This window comes from Haliotis asinina, chromosome 12 (assembly GCF_037392515.1).
Source record: "Haliotis asinina isolate JCU_RB_2024 chromosome 12, JCU_Hal_asi_v2, whole genome shotgun sequence".
In the NCBI taxonomy this organism is placed as follows: Eukaryota; Metazoa; Mollusca; class Gastropoda; order Lepetellida; family Haliotidae; genus Haliotis; species Haliotis asinina.
In genome coordinates, this window is record NC_090291.1 from 15,292,031 (window position 1) to 15,308,305 (window position 16,275).

At 40.2% G+C, this 16,275-nt stretch overlaps 1 protein-coding gene and 1 long non-coding RNA gene across 2 annotated transcripts; one reads left to right on the forward strand and one right to left on the reverse strand.

The window, feature by feature from the left end:
* Positions 1-1,666: 1,666 nt before the first annotated feature.
* On the reverse strand, positions 1,667-11,986 carry LOC137258542 (cyclin-dependent kinase 12-like). The gene is made up of 4 exons (XM_067796251.1): positions 11,929-11,986; positions 4,362-4,743; positions 3,010-3,863; positions 1,667-2,565 (listed from the first exon to the last, which is right to left on the reverse strand). Exons 1-4 carry the CDS (start codon positions 11,984-11,986, stop codon positions 1,667-1,669), a joined length of 2,193 nt encoding a protein of 730 aa, XP_067652352.1.
* A 1,875-nt stretch (positions 11,987-13,861) lies between these two features.
* On the forward strand, positions 13,862-15,568 carry LOC137258543 (uncharacterized). The gene is made up of 2 exons (XR_010954634.1): positions 13,862-13,947; positions 15,400-15,568. It is a non-coding gene; the product is annotated as an uncharacterized lncRNA (long non-coding RNA).
* Positions 15,569-16,275: the final 707 nt, after the last annotated feature.

Consider the following 16,275-nt stretch of genomic DNA (forward strand, 5'->3'; position numbering starts at 1 on the left):
CTTCATCACTTTGAGGTAGAGACAGTGCATAACTGTTGTGATCCTTCATCACTTTGAGGTAGAGGGAACACATAACGGTTGTGTCCCTTCATCACTTTGAGGTAGAGGCAACACATAACTGTTGTGATCCTTCATCACTTTGAGGTAGAGGCAACACATAACTGTTGTGATCCTTCATCACTTTGAGCTAGAGGCAATACATAACTGTTGTCACCCTTCATCACTTTGAGGTAGAGACAATGCATAACTGTTGTGATTCTTCATCACTTTGAGGTAGAGGCAACACATAACTGTTGTGTCCCTTCATCACTTTGAGGTAGAGGCAACACATAACTGTTGTGATCCTTCATCACTTTGAGATAGACGCAATGCATAACTGTTGTGATCCTTCATCACTTTGAGTTAGAGTCAACACATGATTGCTGTGATCCTTCATCGCATTGACGTTCAGGTAACACATGGCAGCTGTGTCCCTTCATCACATTGGGATTGAGGTAACACACGGCTGTTGTGATCCTTCATCCCATTGGGGAAGTGATCCGTGTGATCCATGTGATCACTGTGACCATACTCTTTACCAACGACGGAACCTGTTATTGTTACACGATCACAAAAGAGGGTCCCATGAGAACAATAATTTTCGTATGTAATATTTTTCTCTTCTTTTTGTGATTTTGTCATATGTAGTGAACAGTGAGCAAACGTTTGACGTGTAAAACTCATCCAATATCGGAACAGTATAAACGTTCATGTTTCTTGATTATTCTGTCCTTTGAAATCATAGTTCTAGATCAAAAGGAGAAACATTTTATAGTGTCCCTGATCACATTCCTTGTTGCAGCGCGTAATCCATACAGATAATAAGCTGCAGTTCCTTGCGCTCATGCTACAGGGAACATCAATCACAAATTTGTGCTGGAACATTAGTCTTTCACGTACGTCCCAGAATGAGCCGTGACTTTTCAGAGGAAGCCAAAGCTTGGTAGAAGCGAAGCTGAGCAGTCTGTTACTCCCATCACACACGTAATTATCAGTTCGCTGACCGATTTTGGGTCACGCTGGGAGGCTTTGACAATATCAACGCTCGTGACATGCGATGTAGATGTGTGTATAACACAAGTTTGGGACATACCATCTAAGGATGGCCAACAATCACTTATCAAATAAACATACACGTAATGAAATCATTAGACAATCTAATCAAATCCAATGACAAAAAAAACCCCAATAAAGTACGATCTGCATATAAGGAACACTGTCGATGATGCTGAACAAGTAGACTAACATACGATTTCCTTTTCAAAGATAGTAAGATTTTTTTAGAAGAAATCGTATGTTAATCTCCTAATGAATGTTGTTTTACGCCGCTGTCAGTGCGTTTCAAACTACATTACGGCGATCTGGGACGCAATCGAGTCTGGACCAGACAATCCACTGGTAGGAGAGTGTGCATCGATCCACTTCGTCGGGTACGATCACGCAATCGATTACATCGCAGCTGCTCGGACATCCGTCCCCGGTGGTCACCCAACCGAGTGCATATTGTCACTTCTTAGCAGCAATTGTGACCACCTAATACCCATTTTATTCGCCTTATACGACAAGCATGGGCACAGGTGGGATCCAGCACCAGGTTCGACATAAGGGAGTTGTAATCTCATACTGTTCAAAAGACGCCCCAGAAATACTTTGAATCCAGGGCACGTCTCGCTGTGATTCGACCTGATGGATTCAAATCTAAGCATCGTTTCACAAGGTTCACAACATCGCTGTCAATGTTTCTCAAAGCTGCAAAGTCTGGGCCCTTGTAGAAGAAGGACATGTCGGTTATGAGCTCACGTCTTATAGGAAATGGGAAACTCCTTGTAAGGGCTTCGTAGATGGTCACACCGGCACTCCATACATCAAATGATCTTGCCCATGTGTCCTTTGTAGCACGCATGTCTTCAATATGTACCTCTGGTGGAGCGTAGACGGGCGTGTAGAAGGTAGGAAGTCTATGTTCGGGTGTCTTCTCCTCCGTCAGATTAAGTGCCCCGCCAAAGTCAATGAGCTTAATCATATATTTTGGACCTATAAGGATGTTATCTGGCTTGATGTCCCTGTGAGCAATATTTTGACTGTGAAGATATCTGAGGGTTGAAAAAATTTGTTTTGCAATGGATTTGAGGTACTTCTTTCTCCATTTGAGGGAATGGCTTTGAATGAAGTGATCCATGTCATATCCTATAACTAGCTCCATGATCATAATCATCCTACCATCTTCTTGGAATAGTTCGTAGGCTTTGATGATGTTCTCGTGGTTCAATGATCCTAACATTTTGAATTCATTTTCCCATGTACGTTGTATGAAGCCATCACGGTGGCATTTATGTCTAGAAACCTTTGCCGCGTAGTATTTTCCGTCCTTCTCTACTCGGTATACGACAGCCGCCCCACCCGAGCTGATTGGTATCTCGAACTGGTACCCTCTGATCAAATAGCCAACAAAGTTAGGTTCCAGGCTGTCATCACGATGCCGTGGAGTCTTGACGGCGAAGGTCTTCCCTGACCCAGACATTTTGTCAAGTGGTGCAGTAGGCACATGAACTGATGGAATCTTCCTTCGAGCTGGCTTGGGAATTGATGGAGTCTTCTCTCGGGATGGAGCAGGCTCGGGAACTAATCGAGTCTTCCCTCGGGCTGGAGCAAGCGCATGACCTGATGGGGTCTTAACTCGGGATTGACCATCCTTACGAACTGATGGAGTCTTCTCTCGGACCGAAACAGGCTCGGGAACTAATCGAGTTTTTGCTTGGGCTGGAGCAAGTGATTGTTCTGAAGAAGTCTTTTCTTGGAGTGGAGCAATCTTAGGAAGCAATGGTGTCTTCCCTCGGGATGGAGCTGGCTTGTGAACTGACGGAGTCTTTTCTTGCAGTGGAGCAATCTTAGGAAGCAATGGTGTCTTCCCTCGGGGTGGAGCAGGCTTGTGAACTGATGGAGTCTTTTCTTGCAGTGGAGCAATCTTAGGAAGCAATGGTGTCTTCCCTCGGGATGGAGCTGGCTTGTGAACTGACGGAGTCTTTTCTTGCAGTGGAGCAATCTTAGGAAGCAATGGTGTCTTCCCTCGGGATGGAGCAGGCTTGTGAACTGATGGAGTCTTTTCTTGCAGTGGAGCAATCTTAGGAAGCAATGGTGTCTTCCCTCGGGATGGAGCTGGCTTGTGAACTGATGGAGTCTTTCCTTGCAGTGGAGCACTCTTAGAAAGCAATGGTGTCTTCCCTCGGGATGGAGCTGGCTTGTGAACTGATGGAGTCTTTCCTTGCAGTGGAGCACTCTTAGAAAGCAATGGTGTCTTCCCTCTGGATGGAGCTGGCTTGTGAACTGATGGAGTCTTTCCTTGCAGTGGAGCAATCTTAGGAAGCAATGGAGTCTTCCCTCGGGATGGGGCTGGCTTGTGAACTGATGGAGTCTTTTCTTGCAGTGGAGCAATCTTAGGAAGCAATGGTGTCTTCCCTTGGGATGGAGCTGGCTTGTGAACTATTGGAGTTTTTCCTTGCAGTGGAGCACTCTTAGAAAGCAATGGTGTCTTCCCTTGGGATGGAGCAGGCTTGTGAACTGATGAAGTCTTTCCTTGCAGTGGAGCAGTTTTAGGAAGCAATGGAGTCTTCCCTCTGGATGGAGCTGGCTTGTGAACTGTTGGAGTCTTTCCTTGCAGTGGAGCAATCTTAGAAAGCAATGGTGTCTTCCCTCGGGATGGAGCTGGCTTGTGAACTGATGGAGTCTTTTCTTGCAGTGGAGCAATCTTAGGAAGCAATGGAGTCTTCCCTCGGGATGGAGCTGGCTTGTGAACTGATGGAGTCTTTCCTCGCAATGGGGATGCCCTTTGAAGTGATGTAGTATTTGCTCGCATTGGGGAGACCTTGGCAACTGATGGAGGTTTTCCACCCGATGGGGGTGCTTTTTGAACTGATGGAGTCTTTCCTCGCAATCGGGAAGCTTCAGAAAACAATGGTGTCCTCCCTCGGGATGGGACAGGCTCGTGAACTGATGGAGTTTTCCCACGAGATGGAGAAGCCTTTTGGACTGATGGAGTCTGTCCTCGCAATCGGGAAGCCTCAGAAAGCAATGGTGTCTTTGCTCGGGATGGGGCAGGCTCGTGAGCTTTCCCACGAGATGGAGAAGCCTTAGGAAGCAATGGAGTCTTCTCTCGGGGTGAAGCAGCCTTAGGAACTGATGGCGTCTTTCCTCTCGCTGGAGCAGCCTTTTGAACTGATGGAGTCTTTCCTCTCAATGGGCAAGCTTTAGAAAGCAATGGAGTCTTCCCTCGAGCTGGATCAGCCTTTGGAACTGATGGAGTCTTCGATCTGTCAAAACTGGGCCCATGAACGGATGGACCCTTCTCTCTTGTTGGGGTAGGGTCTTGAAATGACGAACTCTCGGCAGATTTTGGAGAAGGACTCTTCCATCGAGCTAGACCATGTTCATCAACTGATGAGCTTTCCGTTGATGGATCAAGGTGAGGGTCAGATCGCGCTTCTCTCAGTGCCTCCGCATGCTTTATAGCGCGTGAGCCTTGACCTCGACGAGCATGGTTCTTCTTGACATCATCAATAGATTTCTCACCGCTCGGGGCAGATGAATGAACTGATGGGCTTTGGATATTTTCCACTTCTTCCCCAGACGAATTGAAATAATTTCCCCATGTTTTGGCAGCAACATTATGGGGTCCGACCGTCTTGGAGAGGAACCTCGTACGTCCACCTTGAAAGGAAGAATATGCAGGCGTTGATTATAACTACTGGGTGGCGACGTGGTCAAATTAAGGTATTATATCACAGTGCTCATTAATTATCCATAATCCCTCCACTATAATTCTATAACATGTCGACATGTATTCTATGACCTGCATCTTTAAGTACTTTTATGACCTGCATTTTGGCCATTGTATATGTGTATGAACATTTTCAACGTGTTTTTTGTACCTGTGTACCGAGGGGTTGATCTTCAAGGGTATCATGATTAGGAGAACAACATGTGTGACGCATACATTTGAAAACCGTCGCAAGAGATGTACTGACTGAATTATTCGTGCTAGGAGTCAAATATATATCACTTTCTCATTTTCATAATTATATTCTTTGCGAAATACAATAAATTACAGTTTCTTGGACGATGAAATACATAAACAATTTGAAAAATTAAAACTCATTTTTGACTGTTGGAAACTAAACAGGGTTCGAACATATGGGACTGTTGAATCTTCACATCTATTTCACGATTTAGGTGGAGTGATCTCCCTTTGAGATTAAACAAAAATGGCTCCCACTACGGTAACGCTTCAAATCTAATGGAGGATACTTCCTATAGTATACGGTCGTAGAATGCTTCAAAAGAGTGATTGAAGGTCCGCTTGAAAGGTAGGTGGAACCTGTAACTGAGCAAACTCTCTATTTTGTTGAGGCCAGACGCTCTGCTTGATGCTTTTCAAAGGCTGTGAGGAGACACCGACGTTGTACATAACCGTCGGTTTTGTTTACCCATGTGTTACTTTTATATACATCTATATAAAATCCTGTCTTTGAAGGGGTGGTTTTGTATTTCACCCGTGTCTAAAATAGTATATACATAGATACCCAGTTTGGATGAGTTACCAAATGAATGTAAAGTTCAGTCTGAAACACAAGATTAGATCCGTACAAAATGTAAAATAATTGTTCATATCTGCATGAACTGAGGTACACGTCTGAGTACAGTAGTTTCAGTAGGCTAGTTAGTACTTGATATTCAACAATGCAGTCTAGTTAGAGCTTCATATTCAACAACACAGGCTGGTTAGTACTTGATATTCAACAATCAAGACTTGTTAGTACGTGGTATTCAGCAATACAGTCTAGTTAGTACTTAGCATTTAACAATACAGGTTAGTTAGTACTTAATATTGAACAATTCAGTCTTGTTAGCACTTGATAGTCCACAATACAGACTGGTTAGTACTTGACATTTAACAATTCAGGCTAGTTAGTAGTCAGTATTCAACAGTAGAGTCTTGATATTCAACTATTCGGGCTCATTAGTACTTGGTATTCAACAATAGTCTAGTTAGTATTTGATATTCAACAATACAGAATAGTTGGTATTTGATGTTCAACAATAGTGTAGTTAGTAATTGGTGTTCAGCAATACTGAGTAGTCAGTACTTTTTGTTCAGCAATGCAGGCTGGTTAGTACTTGATGTTCACCAATACAGGCTAGTTAGTACTTGGCATTCAACAATGCAGGCAGGATAGTACTTGATAGTCCACAATACAGACTGGTTAGTACTTGACATTTAACAATTCAGGCTAGTTAGTACTCAGTATTCAACAGTAGAGTCTTGATATTCAACTATTCGGGCTCATTAGTACTTGGTATTCAACAATAGTCTAGTTAGTATTTGATATTCAACAATACAGAATAGTTGGTATTTGATGTTCAACAATACAGTGTAGTTAGTAATTGGTGTTCAGCAATACTGAGTAGTCAGTACTTTTTGTTCAGCAATGCAGGCTGGTTAGTACTTGATGTTCACCAATACAGGCTAGTTAGTACTTGGCATTCAACAATAAAGGTCTATTTGTACTTGGTATTCAGCAATACATTCTAGTTAGTGCCTCATATTCAACAATGCAGGCAGGATAGTACTTGATGTTCACCAGTACAGGCTGGTTAGTACTTGATGTTCAACAATAAAGGTGTATTTGTACTTGGTATTCAGCAATACATTCTAGTTAGTGCCACATATTCAACAATACAGCCTGGATAGTTATTACATGGTATTCAGTAATACAGTCTAGCTAGTATTTGGCATTCAACATTGCAGATTAGCTAGTACTTAATATTGAACAATACAGTCTTGTTAGCACCTGGTATTCAACAATGCAGTCTAGTTAGTACTTTATATTCAATAATATAGACAGGTTAGTACTTGACATTTAACAATTCAGACTAGTTAGTACTTTCAACAGCAGTGGCTAGTTAGTGCTTGATATTCAACTATTCAGGCTTGTCAGTACTTGATATTGAACAATACAGCCATGTTAGTGCTTGATATTCGGCAATTCAGCAACAGTAGGCAATTGCTGGTCAACCTCTGTGGAGTTTTTTCCAGGTAAATTGAACTTGAACCCAAATACCTATGTAAACAAATTATGTACTTCCAAGGCATTCCAAAAGTGCATTACTAATTTCAGTAACCTAGAGTTTCCAAGAAAAATCACTCTGATAGTTTTGGACCTGACTTGATGCTGAATCATCAGCTAGCTTTGCTGCAAAAATGATGACTCAGCGCAACATACTACAGTGAGTTGTGTTTCACGCTGCTTTTAGCAATACTTTAGTAATATCAGAGATGAGTACACTTGAAAAATGGGCTTCAAACATTTTACCCATGTGGATAATCAAACAGGCATTCCATGAGTGTGATTTAACCATTAGGCTACCCTACATACAGTCTGTTTCAAAGTCCCAGAAACACATTGTTCTCCCTACAGCCTGACCCTCCCTGCAGTGCTAGGGCTCTAAATAAAATAACCCCAGGTTTCAGTCAAATAGATTTGTTTGTTACAATCAAAATTACATATTCAGAGACTAAGCATTAGTCTACTCAACCTACTATAATATTGTTAATGCTGAGTAAGGGTTTTTGCATCAATAGATAACTAAGTACACTAGGACAATGTTGTAATGTCACCCAAACCAGACTTTTTCTGTTTAGTCCACAGTTTGAACATAATTATTTTACTAGTTTATTTCTGGCATGAACTTCCAGAATTTATATTCACAGAAACAGTCGATGGTGTATGCTTTGAAATCAACATAGCCGTTAATTAATTCATGTTATTGCACTGATAGATGGTCTATATTATATACTCCGGATCAAAAGTTTAGACTGACGCATGTGTGTGTGCGTGTGTGCGCGTGCGTGTGCGCATGCGCTTGTGTGTGTGGTTACACTGAAGGCTGATTTCTCCATTAACTTAGAGGAACCAACAACAAACGTTATGCAGATGAATTGCATGAAATAATGGAGATATAATGCATGTGAACAGCTGCGTTTTGGTGTAAAGTTTTGTTAAAAAATTGCCAATTTTCACTGACTCATCATTTACTGAACTCATGACTAAAATCTTTTCAACGATATGAATTTGTTTTACAATACATCAGTTCATGTGTAAACAGGACCTTTAAACAGTGTAGAATATTTTGCAAAATTTAGAACAGTTAAAGTAAGTGTCTACGTTTACACTGGTGACCCTAAACTTTTCATGGCAAGTATGTAAAATATATATTAATCACAAACTCTGTAGGGGTGGTAGGGTAGCCTTGTGGTTTAAGTGTTTGCTTGTCATGCCAAAGACTTGGGTTCGATTTCCCACATGGGAACAATGTATGACGCCCATTGCAGAAATATTGCTAAAAAGACCTAAACTCAATCACAAACTTTGCAGTAAAATGTTATGCTATAACCATTATACTATTTTTTATTTTGTTCAGTGCATCAAATATTTATTCACTGCTGTAATTAGACAGCAACATTAAGATACCACATCTGATGGATTGTTCATAACAGGCAGTTAATAATTATCTATTAGACACACTTACTTAACATGGCCCAACAAAGGGACTATGATGCATGGTATATTTAACTTGCAGTTAATCATCACTCATTAAAACTAATACCATTATGGCACTGCAGAGCATAGGACTATGATGCATAAGTATTTAATAAGCTGTTAATCACCAGTCAATAGCGACGCTGCCTTAGCATGTCCCAACAAACAATGAGACCATAATGCGCAATATTTATAACAAGCAGTTAACCATTAGTTGTTAGAGACACTGACTCAGCATATCACGTGAGACTTGGACGAGGCATTACTATAACAACGACTTTGATTGTCAGTAGGTTGTAATTGGTGACAGAAACGTGGCGCCATTGCTCCATATCCAATATTAACTTTGAGATAACAGTGTAAATTTATGAATATCATAATAAATATAATATAAACAGGCCTATCTCTGGGTGTAGTAAGTAATGTTGTCATTATTATCAGGGGTTAAAAAATCCCATCGCCCGACGCATGGGACAAATCAGTTTGCATTTCGGGCAATCAAATAATGGCAATCTTACTTGTCCGTGGGCTGCTAGATAATTTCCACTTATGGTTTCAAATTGCAAACAAACTTGGATTTCATATCATACCTCTTTGAATGTAACTATAAATTATAAATTTTGCAATAAGAACAAAGTAGAGTTTTCTTTCTTTGCTATTCACCACTCTTGATTATGTCATAAAATCAGGGCAAATGAAACATTAGTGAGGACGTGTTTCTTTCTGAAGGTCACACTGTGGCAAGTGGTGCTTAAAAGAATTTTGAACCCCTGATTATATGCACCAGTCCAGAAATAAACGTTATACCAATTTTCCACCTTAAACAACAATTAAAACAAGCCAAGCAGTGAAGGATTACAGTCACTACACCGTGTATACAGCTCATCCCTCACTGGCACGTGAAACCATTGTTTTAGGTTGTATATAAAGCACACAGCTGATAGCCTAATTTCAACAGAAATATTGTCCCACTGCCAGATCAACTGTGATTTAATCTGGTGAAATTTGTCAACCTGACAGTAATTGATTTCAGAATCTCAGACATGTCTGTAAGTCACAAATATGTTATATATGAGTTTATTTCACGATGTTTCGGGGATTATCCTAGTCCCCTCATCTTCTAAATCCCATCTTCAACGCCAACTTCTAAATGCCTTTGAAGAATCACACAAATATGCTGTAATACCAGCATGTGCGTTAGTACAGCAGTTAAAGGGACGTTGTTTGCCCAAACCTTTAATAATAGTTTGTGCCTGTTTGAGATTGTCCCGGTGTAAATAGTTCACATTTTACTGTTAGACTGAAATACATAACATGTGATAAAATATGTATAAGCAGACATTTCGGTGTTACAGTTACTCCAATCAACATGGGGCTGTCATTTTCCCCAGTCTAGCTCCCCTTTAATGAGTACCCTGATCAGAAGAATCGTCTCTGTCGACCGTAGCCACAATGATTGGATCATTGCCTGTCACAATAATGGCTACATCGAACTTGAAATCAATAACATAACACATAATTAAAATCATATATAGTTCGCGTAATACAGTACACATGTAGCATGTTATGAGTCAAGTCTAGTGGCATCAAGATGTCAATAGTTTCCTTCATAATGAAACAATCGGTGGAGGTCTGGGTTAGAACTGGTCTTCAGAAACCAATGCTTGTCATAAGAAGCGACTAATGGGTTCAGGTGGTCAGACTCGCTGACTTGGTTGACACACGTCATCGGTTGTCAGGTGCGAAGATCGATGATCGTGCTGTTGATCCCTGGATTGTTTGGTTCACAATGGAGTATTTACAGGTCACTATATAGTCTAACCATATAGCTAGAATATTGCTGGGTGTGGCATAAAACTAAACTAAAATATAACAAACAATATAGTTACCATAAAAATATATCATTAGAATTTGATAAGATTCAAGCTATATATAAGATGGTCTGAAAGTGACTTTTTAAAGTTCTTGTTCAAAATCTTGATGTGCTGACCAAGAAATACATACTCTCTTCGTCTGTAAACTCCTCTGCTGAATATATATTTGGAACCGAGTAACACATGCCAAATAATAAATAGGCTCATGTACATAATTCTACATGTGTACTGACTCAGGGATTGGTAAAAGCAGGGGCCATGGGTCATTTTGTTCATTAGAATAAAAAATGGCCCATTAAAATTTTGAAGTTTATAATTGACACAAGGGCAATGGCCCATTCTCACTTCAGAAAATGAGTGATACTCCTGAAAATGGCGGCCCATTGTCAAAGTTATCATTCCCAAGCGCTGCTGATCCATATCTTAATATCAGTCCTTATGGATAGCTACGTTGATAGATATACTGATTTGTTTACCAGATTTTGTAAACATATTTGCTCAAGAGATAGCCCAAAAAGGCATGCAGACGAACAATCCCCAAGATAACCCCCCCAAAAAACCTGCTTGAATAGGGACCCTGGCGAAAGAGTGCTTGTCTGCAATACCGAAACATGAAAGTTTTGCAGTCTTGTCGAGGTAAACCAGAACTGGAATCGCATTTACCCTTCTGTAATGGGGGTCGAGTCTTTGACATGGTTAAAACGAGTGGCACTGCTGATTGCTCACATATACAACTGGGATAATAGCTTACACGTAAAAACACGTCAATTTAAAGCTGTATCAGCCCAGGCATGAAACATTCATTCACAGTTTTGCCAGTCGCTCTGTGACTTAACCCCATCGCAGCTGTGTGTACACGGATAGTACAAAACTCATATGTTGCACAAAGCTAAGCCCATAATACATCATTATGTTTTCTTAGTTTGTATGTTGTTTAACGCCGCGCTCAGCAATATACCAGCTATATGGCGGCGGTCAGTAAATAAACGAGTCTAGGCCAGACAGTCCAGCGATCAACAGCATGAGCGTCGGTCGAGTCTGACCACCCGATCTCGTTAGACGCCTCTTACGACGAGCGTGGCTTGTTCAAGACCAGTTCTAACCGGATCCTCGCGGGGTATTCAACATTATGAATTAAAACATATGGAAATACTTCGGACCTTCTAAAAGCCCTTTTAATACATTATAAACACAGTTTATTACAAATAATTTTTCATCATTAATAACATTATAACTTAACATAATTATGGAGACCTGAAGAAAGTATTCGCAGAGTTACTACCCATCGTAACGCTTTACCTTAACACTGGCGTAGTGTTACGAGAGTTTTGTGTATAGGCTCCCGGCAAAGAATAATCTATTCCATGCCACGAGTCAATTTTATTCTGAAAATTGTGTAAAAATGTGCAACAGATACTTACGATAATTAACGACGATTGAAGGATTGGAGATACTCTTCAACCTGAGTATTGTCGACATTTCGATAAAGGAAACGTCTCCGAGATAGTGGGCACGTCCGCTTGCGGCCCGATGGCTCGGGATAGTAACTTTCTGTGACGTCACGCCTCTATGACGTCACAAATGTAGTACGGGTTTTCAAGCTTTGATAATTCGGGTTCTAGAGAGAGGTGTGTCATGTTGTTGGCACTTATTAAACGTTTTTGTTATGCCTCAATATAGATTATTATCCGTTATAAACAAACACGCATTTAAACATTTTCGGAAATAGAACTGAAGTTCATCCGCATTGTCGCGCAAACTTCCTGAGAATTCTGATTGGCTATTACATAGCAATGACCTATAGAGGTCAGGTGATTGTTGTTTTTTTCTTCCAAAATGTCTATTGAATTTATTCCTTATTATACCTACCATTGGGTAGATGGCCGAAATGTGATTTATAAATTAACCCCCCAGTCTAATAAGTAGCTTAAAGCATCAATATTCACAATTCTAAAACTATTTTTTATAAATAATATATATTAAACAAAATTCACACTGTATCACATGAAGATGCCAGGATACTAAAGGATTGATGTTATGGGGTCTTTTACATAAGAAACATGTAAATAGTTTGCATAAATTACCATATGTGAAAAGTGCTGAGGTCTTGAACACGCGCTGTTCAAGTTATATTCAAATGTGTGTAGTTTCATACTTCAAATTACGTATCAATAACATGTAAACATAGATTTTTTTTAATAATGATTTTACGTACGTGCAGCTGAAGTTTTCAAAACATGTTCTGAAAATTATTGTTTGAACTTCTAATGTACCATCCTGTCAAAAACGTACGATTCTCTTTATCGCAAGTGTCAAGTCCACGTGACGTATTTGACATTTTACTGACAATTAGCATCTGTGGCCTCAATATGACCTTTCGACAGTGATTGTCATATGTCCCAGATACAACAATAATGACTGTGATGACCATCAGATAACGTGTTATTAAAGTCTGCATGAAAAATGTATAAAAGTCGGAGACCCTCCTCACCAACTCATTACAGACCTCCAGAGGAAGCACATCATCGGCACCGTTGATCTGTAAGTGAATGTTTCAATTTGTTGGTTGACACCTCTTTAATATCAAATTAAAGCATGGCGTTTCTTAGTATATTCGTATTCCTTCATCAGTGCAGTAGTCCTGATGAAGGAACCTGTGAAGATTTAGGATTAGAATTGATCTTCAGCATCCAATGCTTGTCATAAGAGGCGACTAAAGGATTCGTCTGGACAGGCTCGCTGACTTGGTTGACACATGTCATCGGTTCCCAGTTGCGCAGATCGATGTTCATTCTGTTGATCACTAGATTGTCAGGTATAACTCGATTATTTACAGACCGTCTCCATATAGCTGTAATATTGGTGAGTACGGCGTAAAACACCAACCAACTAACCTGTTGAAGAAGCAGGAATACACTCCGATATGTCGTGTTAATCATATTAGATAACTTGACATCCACAAACCCGCCACTGTTCAATCTTTAATGTCATAATTAATTGCTAGGCTTGTAAATTATGATTCTACAAAGTTCTTGCAAGTTAAAATACGCCTCTGTCAGCTAATGTATATGTTTGGAATTTGCACGCTCAGTTAGATTTGCAAATGAATATATCCGAACGGGCCTTAGGTCAAAATGGTCAGGTTAGTATTTTTGGCTGCTATGATCGTGACCCCACTAAAGTCAAAAGAGATATCGCCCCTTTTGAAGAAAAACAATAAGAAAAATATAAAGAAATAAACCAAAAAGATAAAAGAAAAAAAAGACTGATGGGAAATCCAAATCTGTGGCATTAGATGAACATCATTTGAATTTTCTTCGTAATCTTAACCAATTAATGTGTGCTCATTGCCAGATCTGTATCTTACGATGACTGGGAAACTTTACGTTGCGATGATCCTGGTCCTTCTTGTTGCTGGCGCAGACGCTCAACTGGGCAGGGTATGTAACCGGATAACACTTTGGTATATTTGTATCGCAGTTAAAGAAGTAAATGTGTTGATGCATTAAACTTGGTTCCTGTCACCAGTTTACCGAAACACTAACACTTACTATTCAGTAGTATACGTCATGGTTGCAGGAGACCAGTTCAAACTAATTGGTAATTAATATCAATAACAAAGATCTCGGGGTTTTGTGTTTTTGAAAGGGGGTCGAGATCTTTGTTATTCTCTTATTTCATATAGAAGCCTATTAGTACCACAGTGTAAACAAAAATTACCATCTACCTAGAAAATAGTTTCATTGAGGTACATGATTTCATAATCTACTTGGAAGAAGGCAATATCTACTTTAAAATCATCCAGTAATATTTCTCAAATTTTCTTGAGTAAGCGAACTGATCTTTAGAAACCCATGATTGTTGTAAGTGACTAAAGGGATCAGGGAGTCAGCAGTGTTCACGATTGTGTTTCAAAGTAACAGGACACTGGGTCCTGTAAGTTTAGGCGTTTGTCTGACCCACTGAAAATTCACAGGACCCACAGAATGAAGTTGAAAAAACATCTCAGATTTAACATTTCTTATAATTGGCATTTAAATTATTAACATAATATGATGACAAGCATAAGATTTGTAAACAGCAAACAAGTGTCACACGCCACAAGTAACAACTTTACACAAAGACAGTGTTCGATATTCAGTCAGACACTGGGGCTGGCGGGTTGGTGATTTCTATCTGACCACTGGCGAATCTACCAGATTTGTCAGAGGGTCAGACGCTATTAGTGAAATCTGGGTCACACCCGCTGACCTTTTCGACACATGTCATCGAAAAGATCGATTTTCATACTATACGGTCAATGTACATACACTATACACAACTAGGGTAGAAATTTCACAAGACAATTCAGTCTGTGTATCGATTATTAACGCACAATTATTTTATCAATGAGATGTGAAAGTACCATCCGATTAGATATAAGTATCTTCCATGCAGATATTAGTATGATCGACGTATAAGATACGTCTTCAACTTCGTATTCAATAAAAAATGGTTATAACAATCTCAAAGTGACCTCTAATTTCAGTTCGCGCTAACCACAGTTCGTTGTTCGAGTAAAGCATACAGGAATGATCAGAACCCACGAAATATTTATACCCCTTCACTTTGTTATAACAATAATTTTCTAAATGATACTATAATCGTAAGTACCGTGATAATGAATGGTGGCGCAAACACGCCTCCATAACGACAAACTCTCGTTGCACATGCAGCAATGGCCTAAACCCCCCCCCCCCCCTCCAAATATTTCGCTGTACCCTTAAATTCACTAAGTTCAAAATATAATATACTGTGGTGTGTGACAGTATAATTGGGAGTACCGTGATAATGAATGGTGGTGCTAACACGTTTCCATAACGACAAACGCTCATTTCACTTCCTGTTCACAGTGTCTCCAAGCCGGTTCACAATGCAACAGCTTCCTTGGGGGCTACCCACAGACCGGTTGCTGTAGGGGCCTCATGTGCAAGATGGTGACGATGACGTACAGCACGTGCCAGTACGTGACAGGGAGGCGTTGATATCTTGCACCCATTGTGGAGAATAAACAATTAAACATCTTGATATCGTTTGTTTTGTTTCTTTGGAGGTTTTTTTGTCATTGGAAACAATTCGTAGTGTTTTGTGTTAGTATCGACCCATTGGATATACGGGTTAGCATTGGTTGTCAGCAACCCGTGCTTGTCCTTAGATACGAGGTAGGGGAAAGGTGGTCAAACATGGCTGCTTCCTATCATACTGTCCCGATCACGTAGATCGATGCTCATGCTGTTGATCACTGGGCCGTCCGTTCCAGGCACGATTATTTACAGACAGGCGCCATATAGCTGGAATATTGCGGCGTTAAACAACCAACCGACCAGTGAGCCACCAAAGCGATGGTTGGCTACAGATATATTACAGAGCAAAAGAAACTACACTTAAACAATGGATCTGATCACGCATTTGCAAACATTAACACAATCTTTCTAAGCTGAACAGTCACCCAGAAACTGCAAACCAGGGTTCAAAACACCCCTACATACGACTCAAACACACCCTCACTGACTTATGAATAATCATTTCTTCATTGTATAACTGTGTGCTACTGACAGTGATTGTTGTTTAAATCCTCTTGCTCTGCAGTTAATGTCTCGCATAGAGCACGATATACTTACGCCAAAAATATTTGGGTTTGAATCACGTTTCACCTCTTAACTTGATAACTATGATTTGGGGTTCGAATCTCCCATTTCCACTTATTATATGTCTGTGTTTACCAACGT

Bases quoted from the DNA above. Each gene is read 5' to 3' on its own strand.
- LOC137258542 (XM_067796251.1), bottom strand. From the start codon at position 11,986: ATGTCGACAATACTCAGGTTGAAGAGTATCTCCAATCCTTCAATCGTC. The intron at 3,864-4,361 runs GCCCAGTTTTGA...ATCACTTCAAAG, and splicing joins AAGGGTCCATCCGTTCATGG to GGCATCCCCATTGCGAGGAA. The intron at 2,566-3,009 runs CTAAGATTGCTC...CTGCACCACTTG, and splicing joins AGGGAAGACACCATTGCTTC to ACAAAATGTCTGGGTCAGGG.